The 23,805-nt window shown below is 43.0% G+C and overlaps 1 protein-coding gene across 3 annotated transcripts; it reads left to right on the plus strand.

The window, feature by feature from the left end:
• The first annotated feature begins 289 nt into the window (after window positions 1-289).
• Window positions 290-23,050, plus strand: DHX57 (DExH-box helicase 57). 3 transcript variants are annotated; one of them, XM_054819687.1, is made up of 24 exons: window positions 290-318; window positions 1,777-1,974; window positions 2,654-2,808; window positions 3,086-3,256; window positions 4,006-4,817; window positions 6,224-6,414; window positions 6,551-6,672; window positions 6,936-7,131; window positions 7,883-8,007; window positions 9,146-9,279; window positions 9,936-9,990; window positions 10,758-10,960; window positions 11,981-12,097; window positions 12,401-12,497; window positions 13,803-13,976; window positions 14,248-14,448; window positions 15,274-15,550; window positions 16,678-16,773; window positions 16,873-16,956; window positions 17,088-17,225; window positions 18,048-18,122; window positions 18,555-18,689; window positions 19,716-19,916; window positions 20,031-23,050. In XM_054819687.1, the coding sequence occupies exons 2-24, from the start codon at window positions 1,786-1,788 to the stop codon at window positions 20,172-20,174; spliced, it is 4,092 nt and encodes a 1,363-aa protein (XP_054675662.1). In that variant the 5' UTR covers window positions 290-318; window positions 1,777-1,785; the 3' UTR covers window positions 20,175-23,050. The 3 variants fall into 3 exon arrangements, with proteins under 3 accessions (XP_054675662.1, XP_054675663.1, XP_054675664.1); XM_054819688.1 differs by lacking the exons at window positions 290-318; window positions 1,777-1,974 and having other exon boundaries at window positions 2,675-2,808; window positions 3,091-3,256; XM_054819689.1 differs by lacking the exons at window positions 290-318; window positions 1,777-1,974 and having other exon boundaries at window positions 2,675-2,808; window positions 3,091-3,256; window positions 4,094-4,817.
• Window positions 23,051-23,805: the final 755 nt, after the last annotated feature.

Consider the following 23,805-nt stretch of genomic DNA (forward strand, 5'->3'; position numbering starts at 1 on the left):
AACCGGTGTCAGTGTTACAACTGTTGGCTGAAATTCAAATAGGTATATACAAATATATATTCAAATACGCAGCAGCATGAAAACGCACACAATTATCAGTGTGCTGCTTGAGTGTGCGATTCTTTACGGGGCAGCCCTCGGTCCTGTCCACGGGGCACCGTGCGAGAGGAGCGAGGCGGCCGGGGGGCAGAAAGTGCCACCGTCCGTAGTTGCCAGGCGGAAGTGTCCGCGGTTGCTAGGGAGGGCGGTGGCCCGGAAGAGGAAGGCGGGTGCTTCCTGGTACGGGAACGCTTCGCCGGGCCGGTGCGGAGCGGAGAGGTGGGAGTGGGGGGAAGAGGCACGGGCGTCTTCGGGGGTGTGGAGGGGGGCGGCGGCGGAGTTCCCAGGAGGGCGTGATGGCGCCGTGGAGAGCGGGGGTGGAGAGGAAGGGGGCGCGCAGGGGGCCTGTGAAGGAGGCTGAGGGGAGGTGGGTGGGCGGGCAGGGGATGGGGTCCCGGGAACGTGGGCGGGCGGAGGGGACGGGGACCCTGCGGTGAGGGAGGGGCAGGGCCGGGACAAGATCGGGGATCCCCGAGTGTGGGGTGCTGGTGAGCGGACCCCCCTAGGAGGTGTGCGAGGCGGGGGGCGCGGGGAGGTGCTGGAGGAGTCGGCAGGGAAGCGACCCGGGGGAGCGGAGCTGTTCTGTGCTGTGCGTTGAGAGGAAGGAGACTGGGATCCGTGTGACAGCGGCTTCGGGGACGGCGGCAGGTGCCTGTGTCCGGCTGCAATGCTCTCCATCTTAGCATCCCTCACTTATGCCAGGCTGCTCTGAGCGGGGTCAGCTTGTCTGTTAAGTGCTGTCCAGTCCTGGTAGGGCTCCAGTGGGGACAACTGCTGTGAAAGGGAAGTTTGCTTCTTTCCAAGCCCCAAACTGTTGCTGCTCTCCAGGCCCTTGTTCAGGCTGTTACTGATGTGTGGCCACATCAGTTCTTGTCCTGGCTCTGGAGGTGCCAGCGCAAAGATCCAGATAATAAGCTCCTGCCAGACTGTCCACAGCTGCTCACCTGTCCCTGCAATAGCTTTCCATTTGCAGGAGCATGATGCTGGGGCATGTGTTAATCTTGGGCCATTCTGTCACTGCCAACAGCTGCCTAATGCTAATGGGCTTGTTGTGTCAGAGCTGGTGAAAATCCTGCTGTGAGAAGGAGAGGAGGGCTTCTGTTTTCCAGGTCCTTAATCATTCCCCTGCCCAGGCTCCACAGAGCCTCAGCCATCTGGGCTGCTCCTTGCAGAAGAGGATGGATCAGGAGCAGGTTAATGTGGAAACAAACTGTATCTTTGGCTTCAGCTCCCCTTCATCCTTTTACTCTCAGCCCCACAAACTCCCAAGTTGAAAAGTGGCAGGACACAGGCTACTTTCTGCTGTGAAAGTTCCTCTGAAGGTTTGTCCTTTGGGCTCCCATGTCCAAGAAAATTCCATCAGAGTGGCAGAACTGGAGGTCCCAGGCTAGACAGCACAGCTTGTCCTTTTGCCAGAGATCCTGCAGTTTTTGTTTGAACAGCTGTGAGGAATATTACTTTTGTTTTCTAAAACCACAGAATGTGTTTAACAGCATTCTAGAAGAATGTGCTTTGCTTCACATGCATACAAATACACCAACATAGAGGTAATTAACTGCAGTTTGAGAAGGTATCTTCTCTTGTCACATGGAAAAACAGATAATGTGATGTATGCCTGGACATTTGTAATGTGCTAAACCATCTTCATAACTAAGGGTTATTTTTTCCCTTCCTCAGCAAGGGAACATGAGTTCAGCAGGGAGGAAAAGAGGAAAGCCCAACAAAGGAGGAGGAAGAGGGAGAGGAGGCAGCAGTGGAAGAGGAGGAGGAAGAGGCAGCAGTGGCCATTCAAACAAGTCTCAACTTGGTGGAAATAGGAAATGTTCAACCAAAATTTGGGACGATGGAGATGATTTTTGTCTCTTTGAAGAACCAAGATTGGAATCCAGGTCCTTCTGTTAATTTGATGGAGTTTGGCATAGAGATGTTTGGGATACTTTGGGGCTGGTTTTTGGACATCTTTGAATGTAAAGAAGAGTGAAGGGCTGATGAGGCTGTTTCAGTATGAAGCAGTTTTTACATATCTTTTTTGATTAACATTTTATAGCTAAGAAAGTTTTGTGTTGTTTTTTTTTTTTAAATATTAGAACCTCTGGTTTTCTTCTTTGGTCGTAAAGTAATTTCAAAACGTCTTTGATCAGAAAACACTAATAAACACTGGATATTCATTTTTGTGTATTACAAAGCAGAAGCTGGGCCATGGAAAATAAGCAATTTAGAATGAATTTAGTATCCTGAATGTATTCTGACTGGTCTAGCTTAGAAATACATGGTTGTACTGTAGTCTGAGAACAGCTGTACGTAGCAAAGTTTTTATTAAATCACTTTGGATTTGACATACATATACATGCATATTTTATCCTGTGTGCAGATATAGACACACACATCCTGGTCACCTAAGGATTATTCAGTTGGGTTCATTCTTAGGTGATGGACTTGTCTTATTTTGATTTTCTTGTTTTGAGTTATAGGGTTGGATCCTAACACCTCCCAATTCAGTCAAGATCATTTGAGCCAGGCAAATAAGTCATTGTTATGTTCTATTTTAATTTTTAGATCAAATGCCCCTGCGAGAAGAGGAGGGCAAACAAAACAGAGACCTGAAGCGAGAATGCCTCTGCAGACCATACACATGACATCAGAGAATCAGAGAAGAGTGAAAGAACTTCTTCAAGAGCTTCAAGAGCAGGAGCTGGCTCCTGAACCAGAGTTAGTTTAAACGGGGGCACTACATCTAGCTCTTCTAGATGAGCGCACTTTAACAGGCACACTGTTAGAAATTAAAACAGTATTCTTTTTTTTCTTTAACTTCTAATTTGATCTCAAATCCTGTGGTTTTGAGTCTGCTTTGTTCTACAATATTAACTCTAGGAAAGGGGTACCATAATCCTCCATTTAAATGGAGGATTTAAAATTGCAGAGGCAGAGTTTTGTGTCTACTCAACAGTATAATGTTTCATTTTAATTTGATAACTCTTTTTATCAGAGTAGCTGGTTCTGGTGAAGATGGTGATGAACCTGATTACCTTGATGATGAACAGTGCTGGACAATAGATCAGGAAGTTTCTGACATAATACCAAGGTCATCTGTTGAGCCAGCTGAGCACAGGGTTGTGGAGAGTGAAGTGTCTTCGTTTGCTGTGCACAAGCTTTCCAGGTGATGCTTTTCAGTGAATAATTTGTATTCTGAAGAGGTAAATCACTAGTCTCAATACTGTAAGCCCTCAGTGCTTGGACTTCCTCTTAACTCCAGGGAAGTTGCATGTGCAGAACTGATGAGTTTGTATCTCCTATAAATTTAATCCTCAACTAGATGGTTTTAAAATAATGGTTTTAGGAAAATAAACCACTCCAAACTTTTTTCAGTGAAGTGTTCAGTTCTTTCTCCAAGACAATGAAACAGATATCGGGAAAGCTCAGGGAGCATTGCTGTTATATGTATGTTTCTTCCAGGTAGGTTATGTTTCAAAACCTTGTAAGTGTTCTTCATCCATTTTACTCAGATATGAGCATTTATTAACTATTTTTGCTTTATTTTAGAGTCTTTTATATGTGAGAGGATTCAGCTTTTTCTGAAGAGTTTAATTTATATAGTTCAGCTGGGAAATCTAATCCTGTAACTATTATGTAACATTCTGAGGTGTGAGATAGTTGCCACATAAATTAATTTATCACCTTATAAACAACAGACTAGCATTAACAGACACCAAATTACTGCCTGCCACTGTCATTTAAAATAGCATAAATATTCTGGTGTGGGGTTTTTTTCCTCCCAATAGTAGTAATAGTATCTCATGTCATACATGCTTCCTTACTGTAAGCCTAACCAAGCAGATCTGTGGTTATTTTGCTTCATACAAGTCTCTGTCACTCACTTGTTGCAATATTGTCTCTGTTTTGTTGCAGGTATGGTTTTGACAGTGAGCGTTGTAGGACAGTACTGAGATCCTGCAATGGTAATATTGGGGCATCACTGGAGTATTTGCTATTGCAGTGCTTTACAGAGAGATATGGAGAGAAGATGCAGATTTCTGCAACAGCAGCTGAAGCCAGTCAAGAAGAATGTTTAGAACAGAGACAAGAAGAGGCTTTTGCCCTCCGGTCAATCTATGGAGAAAAATTTGTAGAAAGAATTAAAAACAGAGTTTGGACTTTTAGTTTGGAATTGGACTACCTAGCAAACAGGCTCAGCAAATCTAAACAAAAGGGTGGTTGTACTAGGGACACAGCAAAGCAGACTTCAAAGGAAATATGTAAATTTTATCTCCAAGGGGGCTGCAGGTTTGGTTCAAAATGCAGATTTGGACATGAATTCCCTCCAAACCATCCGCTAAAACCAGCCAGGAACTCTGTAGATGATTCTCATCTCAGACCTAACAATGATGGTCCCATATATGAACTTGAAGTAAGATTTCCTGAAGAAAACAAGTATCCACTCCAAGCACCTCTTGTGGCATTTTATTCCACCAACGAGAATCTACCTCTTGCTTGTCGTTTACACATTGCTGAATTCCTGTTTGGAAAGGCCCTGATAGCTGCAGAGTCTAATGAACCAGTGGTGTACACCTTAGTGACTTGCTTAGAAGATGAATCTGAAATAAGCGACTTACTTAAAAATACTCATCACAAGTATAGTGTTCTTCCTGTGTCCCTGCTGGCAACACCTTTGGTAAAGCTACAGACAGAGAGTACATCTGGTTCAAATCAAATGTCTGAAGGTACACCAGTTTTCCTCTATGGTTTCTGGGCTAAAAAAAAAAAAGGCAGAGAGCCCAATTTGGGCATCTGTTCCAAATCTATTTCTGGAGGTTATGGATCTGGCTCACCACATGACCTTAATCTTCAAGTGCGTCAGGAAGTCCCTTCCATAATAAAGCTGCAGCAGAGAGGTTTTCTGCTGGCAAGAACTGAGTTGAAGGAGCACAGAGCTAATGAGTTTGGGTTGGCAAAGCGAATGATGCCTATCATTGACACAATCAATAAAAAGCCATTGAGAGATGTGGTGTAGGCTCACCAGAATTGACCAGAGAAGTGTGCTTGGAAGGGAACAGGGAAGGTCGTTTGCAAGCTTTGGTGCATCTGTTAATCATCAATTCAGAAACTTTTTTTTTTTTCTAAATTACTTAGAATTACCAACCCCTCCTCAAAATTAATTTTGTAAAGGTGGATTTAAGACTAAGTAACTGTTGCAAGTGGTTCTAGAATGTTGTTCAAGGTAGCCCTTTTTTTGCATGCAAGTGCAACTAGATTGATTTCACAAGGGGAGAGTTGGGACTGTGTCACTTGTGGCAGGGTGACGGCAACTCCGTGGCATAGGTGACCTTCAAGCTCTCAATTCCAAAACTGTTTTATCTAAGGCAAACTTTCTTCAAGAGAGTTTTCAAGAACAACTGTGTCACATTTTAGAGCACCTAAATAGTGACAGCCTGTTTTTTTGTTATAGTAAAACAAATTATTCCAGTTTTTTTAACATCTCCACAGAAAGAAAGCTTTGTTCCAGAAATTGAAATCAGAGATTCCAAATGATCTTCCTTATGTTATAAAATCTTCCTTATGTTATAAATACCTTGTTTAGATAAATGTAGCCTTAAAACTTTCAAGGGCTGACTTACTGTCTGAGCAAATCCTACTTCAATTGATAGGCAGTAGGCACCAAAGTACCTGGTCCAGTTTCAGCCTCGGCAGTGGCTTAACACTTAACGTTACAGTGTAGTTTTAATTAATTGAAGCTGGTGCTGCCATCACAGTCTTGTTGTCCATAGACATGATCATGTGGTGAATTGGAGGGGGGAGCTGAGACACATGAAAAACGTTCAGGAAGGCAAACCAGTTACCAGTCTGGTTCACCATATGGCCACCCAGACCATGATATTGCAGAGAACAGCTGGTGCAGGGGTAGTGACAAGTGGGTTGGAGCTGGAGAAGTTGTGGTTTGTTTGACGAGGGGAGGTTTTCTGGTAGTCTTGAACTAAACGCATGTCAAAAACAGTCCTGCAGACCCTCAGCTCCAGTCTAACGAGGTTCTTTGTTGAGAACACTCCTGGAACATTGTCTCTTCCACAGTGCTGATGAGGTCCTGTTCCTTAGTAACAAGAGTACCTAACTGTACATTCTCTGTCTCAAGCCTCAGCAGTGTCAGAGCCTCAGGAAGAAGAAGAGGTGGCAGAAGAGGAGGAAGATGAGCCTGAACAAGTTGTTGTGGAAAATGAGAGTTACGTGAATCTCAAGAAAAAGCTTTCCAAAAAGTATGATGTGCAGGCAAAGTCTCTGTATAATGAAAATGTTAAAATCTGCACGCAATTTCGGCTGAAAAAGGTATAATATACAGAATATCTGTTTTCATGCTTACTTTAGACAAATAAATATTTAAGCCACAGGCTGCTGTTTCAGATGCTTCTGTTCCACTCCAGTGGTGTTCTTAACTGCCATGCTGTCTCATTTTGTGCATCAGGCTTCTAGGCACTTCCAGTCCATGCTGTATGAAAGACAGAAGCTCCCTGCATGGCAAGAGAGAGAAACCATTCTTGATTTGCTGAAGAGCCACCAAGTTCTTGTTGTGAGCGGCATGACAGGGTAAGAGTGTGATTGCACATGCAGACTTTACATATCAAAGTGTACACAGAAGAATATGAAATATGTGTCTGTGTCCTGGAAAGGTTAGGGTCATGGTCCATCTGTGACCAGTGACAGCAGTCCCAGGTGAGATTCATGTGAAGGATGACATTAATGAAACAAAGCAAATTTCAAGCGGAATGCAGTCATCTTATTTTACATGGTTGGAAGGTGTTGGGTTTGTGTGGGGTTTTTTTTAACTAATCTCTGATTTTGTCATGCAGATGTGGGAAAACCACTCAGATTCCTCAGTTTATTTTGGATGCTTCATTGCAAGGATCTCCAACCAGAGTTGCAAACATCATCTGCACTCAGCCTCGCAGGATCTCTGCCATTTCTGTGGCTGAACGTGTAGCCAAAGAAAGAACGGAAAGGATTGGACTCACTGTCGGATATCAGATCCGTCTAGAAAGTGTAAAGGTATATATGCTTTGCCTGTGGGTTTTCAGTTAGTTCTATTAAAATGTACTTAGTGCTTCTCTAGCATACAGAATCTCTGCCCTATATCCGCCCTATAGCAAGATAAGCAAGTCAGTATCACCTATATTTTATATTATGAGATATATTCTATATTTTATTTCATCTCAAGTTGCACAGTCCACTTTACAGAATGAGAGTGCAGTACTATGTCTTGTAGTGTTGTTTTGCTTTTTATTGAGATAGATGAAGGGGTCTGAGATTATGAGTAATAGTTCTGTCCTCTGGAAGGCTACTGACTTAATTTCCACTTGTCTCCATTTCCATTTGTCTCCCAAGTGGAGATTGAAGGGTACAGCTTCAGTCAGCCAGGAGCAGAGATTGAATTCAAACTGCTGTCTTGGAAGTGAAATTTTGTCTATGTTGCAGCATATTGCTTTTTCCAAGAACTATGTTACAAAAGAGATTCACTAGATCTTTATAGGGACAGAGATCTGAGTTGTTTGTCAGAAAGCAGCTTCCACAGGAAAACCAGTTCAGATTTTTTTGTTTACTCTTTATAGTTAGCAGTGCCCCTTGGTAATTAATCAAGAAAGAAGAATCGTTCAGCCTGTCTCCAGCAGGGATTGCTTGTTCCCTTTCTGTCAAACCTGGCACTCAGCTGAAACCAAATGCTTTACAGCAACACATATTCTCTTTTTGCACTATGTTAAGTTGCACAAAATCAACTGAATGCTTTGTCTTACCATTCAAGTCCTCAGCTACCAGACTCTTGTACTGCACTACTGGTGTGTTGTTGAGAAGGCTGGAAGGAGATCTGACTTTGCAGGGAATCACACATGTTATTGTTGATGAAGTTCACGAAAGAACAGAAGAAAGGTAAATAATCTTTTATTCCATAAATGAAGAAGCATAGAAGGATAAAGGTGACTAAGGTGCAAGTAACTGAAGTCAGACTTGTTGATCCTGTGGCAGTAACATGGCATTGTGGAAGGAGTCTGGTTTTAGGTTCTTGTCTTTGGGCAGTAGGAAGTTTTGTTGCAGCAGCTTGCAAAGAAAGCATGTCTCTCTTAAATTTCTGTGCCTCCAATCTGCCATCACATTGCAGTGGTGTTGAAAAGAGGTTTTGGATGGGGCTGGAGGGTTAAGTAACTTTACAGTTGTCTGGTTCTTATTCTTTCCTAATTCTTCACATGCCCTTTTGGGAATTACTTCTCCTGATGCAGGCTTCAGCAGAGCACCTGCAAGGGACAAGGGCTCACGTTTTCTTCCAGTCTGTAGATTTTACTAGTTGCAGACAGTCTCATCCTATCCTGCTCCGGCCTCCTGCAGTTTTACCCCACTTACCTGCTGATGCCAAGCAAAAGATAGTATCTGTCAGTGTCTCTGTAAACTAAGTGGCAAGGATCTTTTTCTTTGATGTTTTCCTTGTGAAACACTGCAGCACAGTGGGTTTCCAGGAGGCTTTGACTGTGACCTGTCATTCTACAGCTCAGATTATATTTTAGCCTCATAAAAGGGCTTGTATCTCTCAAGGATTCTTCTTCCTTCTCATCTAAAATCACTTCGAGCCAGTCTTCTAGGCATGCCACAAAAGCTATAAATATGTAGGGAAGAATACAGTGAGCAGGGAAGAGTGGTTAAGTTTGAATAACTCCTCCAGTGAAGAAGAGGAGCAAAAAGGACTTATCTTTTATTTTGAGTTAATTTGTTATCTAATGTTATTTTTGTCACTAATGCAACTAATTTATAAGGTAGCTAGAGCTTTTTGTTGCTTAAATGAATTTGCCAAGTAATCCTGACACTTTAGTAAGGGACAACCAAAAAAGTAAGCAGATTGCCTTCCATTAATTTACTGCATTATTAGCCTCCAGCCATTCTGAGAAGCTCACGCTTCTGTGAAGGTATCACTGTGCTATTGAAAACACCAAGAAGGTGCACAGAATGGGGAGGAAAAAAGCAACTCTGAAAGTTAACAATGAAGAAACTCAAATGTCTTTTTGCTTGTTTTCTTCAGTGACTTCTTGCTGCTGGTTTTGAAGGATATAATGGTTCAGAGGCCAGACCTGCGCATAATACTAATGAGTGCCACCTTGAATGCAGAGCTTTTTTCTCAGTACTTTCACTCCTGTCCGATTATTAACATACCAGGTGAAAACCATTCGTTTTTATTATCTTGTCACATTCATTGGTTTAGGGATTTGTTTTCAGTATTTCTGCTTGTGAAGTGTGTCTCAATTCAAGTGCAAGGGGCTAATTCACAGAGTGGCAAGATGAGGATTTATACAAGAACCATGATTCCAGGGTCTTAGAAGGAAAGACCAATGAGGTTTAGGAGAGAGGAGACTTGGAAATGGAGCCTTTTTTGTGCTGTCTCTATACAAGGAGAATTTCCTTCCCCAAAAGACAAAAATGACATGATGTGCTTGACATGGTTCCGTAAGCTAGCTGAAGACTCTTCTCTATCCTTGTGAAAAAGAAGCAGTGAGAGGATCCAAATGGATGTGTACACATTTAGCCAAATATGCCTTTTAAATTGCTAAGTTATTACATGGAGCATGACAGAAACATGGATATGTTCCTGTAAGTGTATCATCCTTCTCTGACTCTGCAAGTGCATGTTACTAAACCATGCTTGGAAAACATCCACTGTTTGTCCTAGACAGAAGTTGTGTTGAAGAGTGCAGTATAGATGAGAGCTGTGAAGCCAGTGTATGACATAATAACCTGTGTGAAATGATAACCATTTTCTGTCTTTTTTTCCTCTTTTCTGTGGCATGTACATTTATTCTCATGTTTCCTTTTAGGTCGAACATTTCCCGTGGATCAGTTTTTTCTGGAAGATGTGATTGCAATGACAAGGTATGAAATTGCCAAACATTGTCAGATGTATTTGGCCTTTGAGGTTGCACTGTTCACCTTCAGACTGCAGTAGTTCTGTGCATAAATTTAAAAATTAAATCCTCTCAAATCTCCCCTATCACCTGCAGTCTTGGAGTTCGACTAAAGCACTGACTTTAAACCCTACTTCTTATACTGCAGTGGGGTCTAGGATCTCATGCCAAAACAAATCTTTCTGCATTAGATACCACATAAGTACTCAAGAAAAGGTGAACTTTGCTATGAAGAGTTTGTCAGTGCTTGTGCTTTTCTTGTTTCAGTGGTGGTTCAACATTGGCAAGGAAAAGAAATTTGAAGGTAGATTTCAGCACTGAAGGTGAAAAATGCAGGACACCAAACAATTCCTTTTTGTAAGCCCTGCCTTGCAGCTCAGGTGCCAGATTCCTGCTACCATTTGTAGTTACTGGACAGTCACAGCAGCTCAGATATTCAGATAAATTGATCAGCCGTTGTGAATTACGTGCGGATTGTTGCTCTGAGCTGCCCACTTAGCTGTGAAGGTCAAGTTTGCAGTCCTAGACTTTAGGATCACAGGTTCTAAAAGACTAACATCCCAGTATGGAACAACACCTTGACTTTGATACTGTCTATGGTTTTGCAACCCACTTATACAAAGTTCCTCTCAGATTTATGTATAAATACTTTTGATATCCTACCTCTGTAGCTAATTATTAGAAGGAGACTGTTAGGCTTCTTTCCATGCCACTAAACGTTCTTCTGCTGTTCAGGTATGTTTTAGAGGACAGTAGTCCCTACAGGCGCAAGACAAAGCAAGAAAACAAACAGAATGGAAGACAAAAAAGAACTGCATTTGAAGAAGTAGAGGAGGACCTGAGACGTGCTGGCATTCTGGAAGGCACTGACACAGTTGTCAGAGATTCAGACCCAGACCAAAAATTAACTCTGAAGCAGCTCCTTACACGATACAAAGGTGAGCTCCTTCTTAAATCTAGTAAGTTGGCATATAACATTTGCCAGCTAACATGGTACATTAGCATATAATATTGTATGCTGAATGCATGTATATAATTCAGAGTTTTGTACTTGTGAAGTTAAGCAGGTCATTACTTCTAGATAAGATCAGAGACCTCCTGCCAGCTAAAAAAAAAAAAAAAAGAACCCATTGTTCTCTTAAACTAGAAAAAACATCTCGGCTGAAAACAATTCTTAGCATCTGAAAATGGTCAGTTTTCAGCTACTATCTGTTTCCATCCCTTTTCTGATGCCTTGTTAGTTCCACTTTCTTCTCTGTATTTGTTCTTGCTGGAGCAGCTTTACTTAAAGCACAGCATGTATCTGCCTACTTCAAGGAGGTCACTTCAGCATGACAAGCCTTCCTTGAGAAATTCAGTCACTCTGTGAATGGCTTAATAAGAGAGGCAGACCTTTCCATGAATTTCCCACTGTCATCATCAAAATCCTCCTTGTGCTTAGTTCTGAAGAGTTCCTCCCTGCACACACGTATGGTGAGCTCCACAGTGGTATTGAGTAAAAGCCATTGCTTAAAAGCTTCAGATCCTTGCTAGACAGTTACCATCTCAGAAGAGTAAGGGAACCTGGGTGTCTTTTTGAGTTGGTGTAAGAAACATTAGAGGGGAGAAGAGAGAGCTTGAAGATAGTCCTGGAGATATCTCTAAGTGGCCATATGAAGGCTTTTGGCTCCTCTTAAAACTAGTATACATGCATGTCGTTCTGCTAGTAGATGAATCCTGGTCTAGGCTGTGCACAGGGCAGGTGGGAGGCCCAGTAAGGTATGAGAAAGGAAGAGAAGAGCTGAAACAAAGGAAAGCATGGAAGAGGTAATGAGACGCATTGAGCTACTTCTGTCTGGTCTAAGCCAGATGCTGTTTAAACCAAGGCGTGGTTGGTTGTGCAGCCACACTGGTCCAATGCATCCAGATGTTTTTTACAAGAGCTGGACGCACTGGATGTTTTATTTCTTTTTCCCCAGGGGTTAACAAGACAGTGTTGAAAACAATGTCTGTCATGGACTTGGACAAAGTTAATCTGGAATTAATTGAAGCCTTGCTGGAGTGGATAGTTGGTGGCAGACATTCATACCCCCCAGGTAATTTCATTGTCCTGAAGAGATAAACAAAAGTAGATTCATGGAGGCTGAGCACTTATAGACAGCCCAAAGCTAATGTTTTGCATACAGAGTTTCTGTACTTATTGACTGTTTTTGGAAAAAAATAAAGTTCTAGCTGAGTAACAAAGCCCCTGATACACATGGGATGGGGAAGGTACAATAATTGCAAAACAGAGCTGGAGTTTTGACTTGGGCCTTCTGCACATTGATAAAATATCATGCTGTCCTTTCTGTTGAATGATTTTTTTTTTCTAAATTATTTTTTTAAATCTACATATATAGGTGCCGTGTTAATATTTTTGCCTGGTCTAGCAGAAATCAAGATGCTTTATGAGCAGCTCCAGTCTAATGCTCTTTTTAATAACAGACACAGCAAGAGGTAAGGCAGAAAAGCTCCCAAACTGTCGGTATTTACCCATAAATAAAGAGTACCTTCCTGCACAAAGCCTGCCTACCCAGGGATAAAGGTTATTAAATTTGTGAGCTTGTGATATGAAGGTCTTGACTCCAGTCAGGGTAATTCCTTTTCTACTGTCTTACAGGCTTGTTCTTTTTGTTTTTTCTCCTCAACTCAGGAAGGTTAGCTGTTGAAATTCTCAGAGACCCAGTGATGTGTGTTCTCCGTTTTGTGCTGTGCATGATCCAGTGGACTGTTGAAAACTTCACTTTGGCCCTTGTTCTGTTTCAGAATGTTTGCTGAGACACATTCAGTTGTGGTTGCATTTGGCCTTAGATTGTTACATGGAGATGTAATTGGATCTCTGTGACTAAACAGTTTTTACACAGATGTCCGTGGCAAGGTTAGCTGGAATGATTTCTTCCAGTCTGGCATTATAAATGGCAGATTCTAGACTCTTCAAAAGAGGCAGAATTTTTGCTCAACTCTATTCTGAGACCTGTCCCTTCTGTAAACTTCTCCGCCTTCCCTCAGAATACATATCAGAACTAGTGTGGCCAGCAGGACTAGGGAAGTGATCGTCCCCCTGTACTTGGCACTGGTGAGGCTGCACCTCGAGTACTGTGTTCAGTTTTGAGCCCCTCACTACAAGAAAGACGTTGAGGTGCTGGAATGTGTCCAGAGGAGGCCAGTGAAGCTGGTGAAGAGTCTAGAGCACAAGTCTTATGAGGAGCAGCTGAGGGAACTGGGGTTGTTTAGTCTGGAGAAAAGGAGGCTGAGGAGAGACCTTATCGCTCTCCACAACTACCAAAAAGGAGGTTGTAGCCAGGTGGGTGTTGGTCTCTTCTCCCAAATAGCAAGTGATGGAACAAGAGGAAATAGCCTCAAGTTGTGCCAGGGGAGGTTTAGATTGGATGTTAGGAAAAATTTCTTCACCGAAAGGGTTATCAATCATTGGAACAGGCTGTCCAAGGAAGCGGCTGAGTCACCATCCCTGGAGCTATTTAAAAGATGTGTAGATGTACCTAAGGGACATAGTTTAGTGGTGGACTTGGCAGTGTTAGGTTGATGGTTGGATTTGATCTTAAGGATCTTTTCCAACTTAAATGATTCTTTGATTCTGTGTCTTAAAGGTGATATGGCAGAGAGGTTTGCTGGGTTTATATTGCTTTGAATGGCTGCGGGCAGCATCTGGTACTAGTGAGGCAGAAGTGTGTGCAGGCAGATTGTTCCCAAGAGGGAGAAGACTGGAGATGCACTGAGCATGCTGTTATATTGTCCTTCCAGGTGTGTTGTTTATCCGCTTCATTCTTCACTGTCTAGTGAAGAACAGCAGTCTGTGTTCCTCAGGCCTCCTGCAGGAGTTATCAAAATCATCATCTCTACAAACATTGCAGAAACATCTGTCACCATTGACGATGTGGTCTATGTGATTGATTCTGGAAAAATGAAAGAGAAAAGGTACTGGGATTTATTCCTTGGGGCTTTGTGATCTGGGAAACTGCTTTATACCTTGAGCTACATATTTTAGCATTCCAAAGAGCAGGGAAAAACTTGAAGGAACTTGATCTGTAGAAAGCTGCTGCAAGGTGGAGAAAGCCAGTCTAGACTCAGATCCAACTGCAGGGGTGGGAATTGTGACCATACAGGAGTTGGTAGCATCTGCCAGCTTGACCTCCAACCTGTTCACTCTGCACTTGTGAATATAAGCCTGTTTCTTGCTCTCCTGTAGATATGACCCAAGCAAAGGAATGGAAAGTCTGGAAGACACATTTGTGTCTAAGGCCAATGCTCTGCAAAGGAAAGGGCGAGCAGGCCGTGTGGCCTCAGGTGTCTGCTTTCATCTTTTCAGTAGCCATCACTATAACCATCAGCTTATAAAGCAGCAGTTACCAGAAATACAAAGAGTGCCCTTGGAGCAGCTTTGTCTAAGGTGAGCTGTTGTTCCTGTATTGTCTGAAAAAGCCACCAGTGCAGAATGTCCTTCCTTGCTCTGCAGGGAGTACCTGGAATGCCATTACCAACCTATTTAGTTTCCTCGGTGTTTTCTCACATTGTGAAACCAAGAAACTTGCTCTGGAGATCTAAGGCTCTGTTGGCTGGTTGCTTTGATCTTACTATCACATTGCCTCTGCATCCATAGCCCTCTCTATTCGCAACCTCCACCAGTTCTCCCTGTCCTCCTTCATGTTCCTTAGCTCTCATCTGATCCTCGGAAAAAGATGTGTCTGTCAGATCTCATGACCGGAGAAGACAGTTGCATTCCTGTACTCCAGACCCACGCAGATGTTTGTCCCTTTACGCTGTAAACTCTCCTGTGGTGTTTCTGTGCAGCATAGTGCAGCAAAACCACAACCAGGATCAAGCACCACCATCATGCAAATACTAAACGAAGAGGCCCTCCTATCCCTGCTGCACATTGTGCACCCTTTTGTACAAAAAGGAAATGAAGCAACACAAATTATTTTTTTATAATAAAAGTTTATTTTAAACCCTAGTGTGCTAAATAGGAATCCGTTCTTACGGACTCTGTGAGGTTGGATGAGGTACACTGCCCCCAGTCTGTTATTTCACCGTGCTTCCTGACATGAAATATGCCTTACAGACCCTCTTCTAGGGAGCATGTTCTTAGAAGCATGTTTTCTGTTGGGTTTTTTGTTTTTATAAAAGTTTGCTTTTTTTGTCCTGTGTATGGAACTAAGCTACTTTTTTTCTTTCATTCTTTTTTTCTTTTTTGAATTTTTTCCCCCTCCTTAAGAATTAAGATTCTGGAAATGTTTTCTGCACAGAGTCTTCACTCTGTCTTATCACGACTAATTGAGCCCCCTAGAACTGAGTCTTTGCGGGCATCAAAGCTGCGACTACAAGACTTAGGAGCATTAACTCCAGATGAAAAGCTCACCCCTCTGGGATATCACTTAGCTTCTCTGCCTGTTGATGTCAGGATTGGCAAGCTAATGCTGTTTGGCACCATCTTCCGCTGCCTGGATCCTGCACTAACTATCGCAGCCAGTCTCGCCTTTAAGTCACCTTTTGTAAGTATTCTTAACCATGTATCCCACTTTGAAAGTGGTATGTTTTCATGCAGCAGCAAAACACTATTGTAACTTGCAGCATACTACACTTGAGTATTTTAATTCTCCTTTTTACCCTAAATTGTTTATATGTTAAGGCAGTGTTCATTAAAAAAGTCCAGTTATAAGCAGAAGACCAAAACCATGTAGCAGCAACTAGAATGTTATTTATATTGTGAGTGAATAGTAGAAACAGAGTGGATATTAGTTTTAATTTGAACTAAGAAGTACAGCCAGTTCATTTTGTCCAAATTTGGTGTAAAAATTGAAAATGAATGGTAATATAAGAAGCCATTAGAAATAATTATGAAACAGCAATAATGAAGAAGTTGATTTGTCTGAGCTGTGAATGTAGAGTTCAGTTTGGATCTCAGTTTATGTGTTCATTTTCACGTTGGCGTTTTGAATCAGCTGCTGTACTTACAGCAGTTGTACGTTGCAGTAGAAGATTAACAAACTTGCATGAAAAGTCAGACTTTCTTGAAGTTTTGATTGCTGTCATTAGTAGTGCAGATAGTTTGTATTGAGGATAGTTGTGAAAGAATTGGAAATAGATTGTTCCAGTTATTTAATTGCATATTGTTTTCCATATGCTTATTGGGCATTTTCTACAGCATTTTGACTCGAAGTGCTGTAAGTTTCTATATGCTGAAATAGAGTAACTTTTGAATGTCCTGAGTTAATATCTCCTTCTCTCTCTCTCAGATCCAAGTGGATTTTAGACTTGCTGTGTTCTTCTCTATTACAAGCATTCTCATTTGAGCTTCACCTCCATTAACTTGCTAAGATTTGTCAGATGGTGTTTTTCATAGATCTTGGCATTCTGCAGCTGCAGAGAGGTCTGCCCAAAATGAAATATTTTCTGTGAGCTGGTGAATCACAAGTTTACATCTGGGCAATGGGCTTAGGTGCTCTGCTGTTGACTAGGTGTTTTGGAATGCCTCATCTTTTCTGTTATCCATGGAGAAAATTTGCATTCTAACCTGTGAGCTGCTGTGAAAATACCAAAGAGTACATGCCCTGCAGCTCTCGCAATGGCTTGTCTAAGTTGTGAGAAGAACACGCTTAATCTCTTACTGCCTGTCTAGGTGTCACCGTGGGATAAAAGGGAAGAAGCAAACAAAAAGAAGTTGGAGTTTGCAGTAGGAAACAGCGACTACCTGGCTCTTCTCCAGGCCTATAAGGTGAGTTAAAACTCAGTAGCCTCTCTCAGAGGTTTGTGATGTGCTTGAAATTCAACCTGAAATACTTTATTAAAGCTTTCCTCCCATCCTCTTAATTAGGGATGGCGTTTAAGTATAAAAGAGGGCTCTCAGGCAAGCTACAACTACTGCAGGGAGAACTTTTTGTCAGGAAGAGTTCTTCAGGTAAGTCACTTTTTGTGGCATTGCACAGGGACTGGTCAAGACACTGGCAGAGTCCTAGTGATGGAAATAAGCAACTGGTGAAGACTTTCCTCGCTCTGTGGCACCCATCACAGTCCTTTGCCTGTTTGTAGGAAATTGCCAGCCTGAAACGGCAATTCACAGAGCTGCTTTCCGACATTGGGTTTGTGAAGGAGGGATTAAGAGCCAGGGACATTGAGAAGAAGTGGTCCCAAGGAGGCGATGGCGTGTTGGATGCCACGGGAGAAGAGGTAATTTACAGCATTTCAGTGCTCCAGAATGATTCTGGAGTTTTTTGTTTGACCTGGGTGCCAGGTGGGCTCTAAACTGGCAGGCTTCTTGCCACAGCCTGGCGTTGTATTCTCATGCTGGCAACAGTCACCTCCTTCCTGCTCTGTTCTTCCTCCCTGCACATTGTACACGTGGGTGTTTGCCTCAACTGCACGAGGCCTTATGTGCCCAGGAAGAACAGACCCAGATGTGGAAGTGAGCTGAAACCTGCTCCTTTGAGACAGTGAAACGCTGCTGACTCAACACATTAGAAGTCAGCAGGTGGTGGAAAGGCACAGGTGTGACTCATGACCTAGCCTGAATGTTGGGATTAGTGCCAACCTTATTTTGGGAACAGAATTACATTACAGAGCAGGCAGTGAAATATTTCAGCATTGCAGGCAATCGTCAGAAAGCATTACCTCTGGAGCCAGAGATCTCTTGGGGCTACGTGATGAGGTGATGAGGGTTTGGTAGTTGTAGAGCCTTGCTGTGCATTGGGACAACTTGTGCTTGCTTTCCCTCGGGGCCAAGCCACTTTTGTAGCCAGACATTAGAGAACAATCAGGTTTGGCACTAACTGCATCAAGGAAGTTGGCAGCCAATTTCCTCCATTGATAGTGGGGGGAACACAACCCAGGTCTAGCCTGAGACCTTAGGAGCAGTAACCAGTCTTCCCTGATAAAGCACAGCAGTGCAGCTATAAAAGTAAACCAGCGTCAGGAATTCAGTCATTCCAGAAGTAGGGTTTTGCCTTTATAGACTTACCTGTGGAATATCTAATGAATGCATTAATTTCACAGGCAAATTCAAATGCAGAGAACATCAAGCTGATCTCGGCTATGTTGTGTGCTGCGCTGTATCCCAACGTTGTCCAGGTAAAAGAAGAGTTTTTCATTTTCCCTTCTGCTATCTAGCATATCCACACACCCTGCTTTCAGTCTGCACTGAATGTGGCAGCCTTGAGCCTGGCTTAGGTTGCCAAAGCTTTCTGCTTATAGTGTTAGAGCCAGGCAGCTGAGCTCCAGTTTGTATTGTGTGAGACTGCTGCTGTTCCTATAAGCTGATTTCAGTGTCACGCAGAAGAGAGCAGCAAATGTCCTTAAGAAGCTACTTTAAATTACAGCTTTCTAGAAGGATGAAGTTACAAATGAACAGTCAGGGTTAGACAGCACCTAGAGTGTAATATTTGTCTCTAGTGACTTGACATGTTATTACTTGAGAATTTCTGGTTTTGATGAAATTAAAACATAAGTTTAAAAGGCCTTCTGGTACAGCAGATTTTTATAACACTTTATCTTACCATACAGGTGAAAAAGCCAGAGGGCAAATACCAGAAGACCAGTACAGGAGTCGTCAAAATGCAGCCAAAAGCAGAAGAGCTGAAGTTTGTTACCAAAAATGATGGTTATGTTCACATTCACCCTTCTTCTGTGAATTATCAGGTCAGGATTCTTTTTTTTTCTGCAAAGCATGCTCTTTTATAAAAAGAAACTACCTTTGCTTGAGCAGTTGAGGTTACAGTGAGGGTCCCTACTGATGTTTTAAAAAAAAAAAAATCTTTATGATTGAACAGTCCCATTAGAATTGTAAATAATGGTGTGTTCCTGAGTTAAGAGCACACAGTTTAACTCCAACCTCTGGAGTGGAATTAGCAGATGCAGTAACACACACCCACACCCCCCCCCAGGTTCATGTTTTCTCAAGCTGCACCTGCAAAGCTACACACAAAAATGTTGCAGTTGCAGTGCTCCCCTGGCTTCCCCTTGGTATTGACTGAGAATGCATACATGCGTGTAGCACCTTCATACATGCAGATGACTTCTCCCTGCCAGCCCTCCCCAGCCTTTGTCTCTTCAGCTGAAATATTATTTATTGGTAGATAATTCAGGGACAAACTCTGGTTTGTTTCTTTGTGGCTCCTCAAACTCTGAAGTTAATTTCCTTTCCAGTTTAATAGCCAATACTTAGATAAGAGCTCTTCTCTCTCTGCCATGATATATGGTAATACTTGTCTCATTAAGTCTGTCTTTATATTTGATGATTCATTGCTTTTCCAGGATATAAATTACTTGCTTTAAAAATGTGGGGGTTTTAATCATTAACCACATATTTGGGTTATAAAAGCTTTGAACCGTTCATCACTCTTGCTTTGAAAGAGCCTAACAAACATGCACAGGAAAATGTCCTTAGCATGAAATGGAGAACTTGGGGCCTTGATGAATGAGCCGATTTCTCACATGCTCACTGCAAAGCGGGAAGGAGCAAGGGATTACTGGCAAAGTTATTGGCAGCTCTCATGGTCAGAGAGTCTGTTAGTCACGCAGGTGCATTTTAGGCACATTTGCTGTTCTTTGTGGCTGTAAAAGTGGCAGGGAAGCCTGTGTGAGAGAGGCAGGCAGGCCCATAACTGCCTGAGCAGGTAGGAAGAGATGTGGCACTTCAACAAGGATGTTGTATATATGTTCCAGACTAGGCACTTTGACAGCCCCTACCTGGTATATCACGAGAAAATCAAGACCAGCCGCGTGTTCATTCGGGATTGCAGTATGGTGTCAGTGTACCCACTGGTCCTGCTTGGAGGCGGGCAAGTTCACATGCAGCTGCAGAAGGGAGAATTTGTCATTTCTCTCGATGATGGATGGATACGGTTTGTGGCTGCCTCTCACCAGGTAAGGAAAGGGAGGGGTAAGCCTGAGACTGCTGCCGAGCTGTGTTCGTGTTTAGACTGCAGGAGATGCCTTTCATGAGCCTTATGCTCGCCTCTGTGTTTTACCACGTGTTAGGTGGCTGAGCTGGTGAAAGAGCTGCGCTGTGAACTAGACCAGCTGCTGCAGGATAAAATCAAGAATCCCAGCATGGATTTATGCATGTGCCCCCGTGGATCTCGGATCATCGGTATGATTGTAAAGCTTGTGACCACGCAGTAACATGAGAACAGCTTTCTATAAAGACATGCTGCTACTGCCTGAGAACAGACCAACATCAATATCTTGAGGTATTTGTTGTCCCAAAACATGGCGCTGATCTCTGGAAGATAAAGTTGACAACTGTACTAGTGACAGGTTTTGGGGTGTTTTGTTTTCCTTTTTTTTTTTTTTTTTCCTAATCTTTGTTTGTAGAAAGCTTGCTTGTTCAAAGTAAGGTGGCTTCCAGTACACTCTGGGAAATAGGAAAATGGCAAATCTCCCAGGAGGAATACAAACTTTCATGTAAGAAAGCAAAGTGGTTTTTTTGGTTTGTTTGTTTGTTTGTTTGTTTTTTTTTAATGAGGCTATACACTGGCAATAGTGTTTCCTGGTCATAAAAATACCTGCTACCTAGCTGCTTCTTGTAATAGTAATGTCTGGAGGCAGCATGTGACATCATAGGCTGCTCCCAAATTGGTTTAAATGCACGTCTACATTTTTGGCCAAGACTTGACTGTGGTATAGTCAGTCTTGGCTGACCAGGGATCAGATCAGTTTGCTTATGGTTCAACCCAAAGCCCTTACACAAGTGAGTGGCTTTTTTTTGATTCATGTCAAGAAGTTCCAGAATGGATTCAGGGTGTCCTCTGGCAATTATCAGTTGGAGCAACTTGTTGGATTAGTGCAGGCTGTTGTGGTTACAGTGTCAAACTGCAGGAGAGTGAAGATGTTTCCCCTGAAAGCTGGGCTTTTCCAGCTCCCTGTGCTGTGGAAAAAACCAACCAGATGAGATGGATTGCTGCAGTGCATTAAAAATGGACCCTTGTGTGGATGGTACTGCTTTCTGTTAACCTCCTCTGGCAGGTGGTAGTCCTTCTGCCACCCTGCACAGCTGGAAGAAAGTCCCACTTTTGGAAACTTTTAGCAAAACTCCTGCTCTGGGGAGTAGACTGCTACGGAGGAATGTGGCAAAATGCCACAGTAATAATGAAGTATTACTTCTTTCCTTCAACACTGCTTAATTGCAGTGCTGAGCATTGCTACGGCTGACCTGCTTGATGTACTACTAAAAATTGCAAATAATAGTATGTGCCTTAACTGAATTAATTTTGCTGCCATCTGTAATAGTAAAACCAGAGTAAACACTGTCTACCAGCAGCCCTGCCTAGAAATAGCCTTCAGGCTGAGGAATAATGAGCTGTGGGAGCCATGTTGTTTGGGCACTAGTTTGATGGTTCAAAACACATGAACATTTGTAGAAGCAGTTTCACAGCAACACACCTATGCACAAGGAAGATGACAGGAGTACCAAGACTAATGTAATGGTGCAGTAGAACGGTCTCTGCAGGGATGGTGAACTGCAGAAGGCTGAACTGTACCTATAGCTTAATGTTGGCCAACAGTAGCACCATACTCCTGTAACTGCACCCCTGGATGCTTGGGTTTTGTGGGTTTTTGTTTGTTTGTTTGTTTTTTCCCCCCAAGGTTTAGTGAGGAGCTGTGAAGGCCAAGGAATCCTGGAGCAGGGTATTAAAGTACTTCAGAGGTACATGGAGTGTGTTGTCAGCTGTTTGTTAGTGCTGTGTGAAGCAGGACTGTTAGATACAGTGTTGCTTCTGCAGGTGCCTGGCAGCCATGCCAGCAAGGGTAAGCAAGTAACAGTTCAGTTCAGGTTGGAGTGAAATAGGACCAGATTCCATTTTTCACGTCAGACTTCCATCTGCTTTCAAAGCCACATCCTCTTAATAAATGACTTTTCAACCAGCAGGGAGTACTGTGGTTTGGATGGAAACTACTATTAAAGCAAGGTCTGTGTATCTCTCCCCCCAACTACATGCTAAATTCCACCTGAGCTATCCTGAAGTGAAGGTGAGGGCAGGGAGTTGATGATGTAGCAGGTGATAATTAACAGCATCCACCCTGCTGGAGGGAGGACTTGTGAAATGTCCTAGTGCCTTGCCTTGGTGGTGGACTGGGCAAGCCTGGGAAGGGAATAAAGCACACATCAATAGATACAATCAAAATATGACAAGGGATAGTGAACTGGTGCATACCCATCATGTCTCACCACCTGGCTGCACTGCCAGCTGTTACTTTAGGAGGGTTTCTATGTAAGAGTGCCAAAACCTGCTGACTTCCCACTAATTACATGTGCTAACTGGGCACAGTGGTTTTATTACTTGCTTCCTTCAGCAGGGCCAGTCCATACCACAGCTCCATTTACCCTTAAGAGTAAAGGCAGTCCAGTGCCTGGTGAACAGCAGAGGCAGAGCAGCCTACCTGCCACGCTCTGTACTACCATACCATAAGCCCTCCACAGCACAGATCGGACTGCCTGTGAGACAGCAGTTTCTACCAAGGGGATGAGACCCACATTAAATACAGATAACAAGCAACAAACACACTGGCAGTGCTACTATTAGTTACCATAGGCCTCCCTGGGAGGTATCAGAGCCACCCCTCCACCTCCAGCAGCAGCTGAAGAGCAGTTCCTTCTCCAGCCTCCTCCCTGGGAGCTGCTGACCAAAGCTTGCCCATAGTAACCCTCCTTCCAGTCCTCCTGCTCTACCCCAAGCACATGGATACAATCCCAACCTCCTCCCCCCCTTTTTTTTTTTTTTAAATACTGTAATGAGTGGAAAGACTGAAAAAGAAAGGTCTCAGTGGTAGAGTTCTAGTCTACAGGTTTATTGTGGAGCAAGCTTGCTTCAGCCATACAGAGGAAAAAGGAAAAGCTGCCCCCTTTGAAAGTACTGTTGCAGTGTAATTCTACCATTCATGCTGTAAACTGCAGCAGGGCAGGAAGAAGGGAACCTGACAGATACTCCCCCCAGCAGTGCTAGCAATGGCTTTTGGGTCACCCTACTTTTATGCTATTGCTTCCAGTTCCCTCTTCTGCAGCTTTTAATGGACTATGGTTATAACCAAAGATTAATTGCAGCATCCCCAGCAAGGAAAGCCACTTATCCTACTAAGCACCAATGCATTAAAATGTACAAACATGGGGAAGAGAGAGGAGAGGAGGGACAAGACAAACACATGTTGTAGTACAAATGAATAGTCTTTGTGAAGTCATGTATAGCAGTTCATTATCATTCTTTTAATACTTGGACATTGTGTAAAGCAACAATGACCAAAGTTCATCTGAAAACCTGGAGTTGGGTGCCCGTGCCCAGCTGCAGTGCTCTACTCTTAACAGTAGAGCATCAACCACTGCTGACAGAATTCCTGTTCCTCCCTGGCCTGTAAGAGACAGCAATATAGGTCAGAACATCCTTCTGCAAGGAAGGCTTAAGTCAAAATCATCTGGCACTCCCCTTTCCTTACTAGTCTGAGAATAGCCATTATCAGCTGCAAAGACAAATACCTTGCACTAGTTTGTCATGCTTGTATTAACTCCTTCAGTAACCGATCTGTGATAAGATAGGGACCACCTGTACACAGGCAGCTACAGTTGTTTCCCAAAGCAACAACTGAGCAGGACAGCAGTGAGTCCACTGGTTACATCTCACTGCCAGAGGAGCTGTGACATGAGCTCTTGACCTGCAGGTTCTGCTTAATTTCTTAAAAAGGGTATCTAAATGTATTATGTTCCACACCAGAACTGCCATTTTATCATATGTATCACAGAAGTAGTACTATTTGGACAAGC

This window comes from Grus americana, chromosome 3 (genome assembly GCF_028858705.1).
Source record: "Grus americana isolate bGruAme1 chromosome 3, bGruAme1.mat, whole genome shotgun sequence".
Taxonomy (NCBI): Eukaryota; Metazoa; Chordata; class Aves; order Gruiformes; family Gruidae; genus Grus; species Grus americana.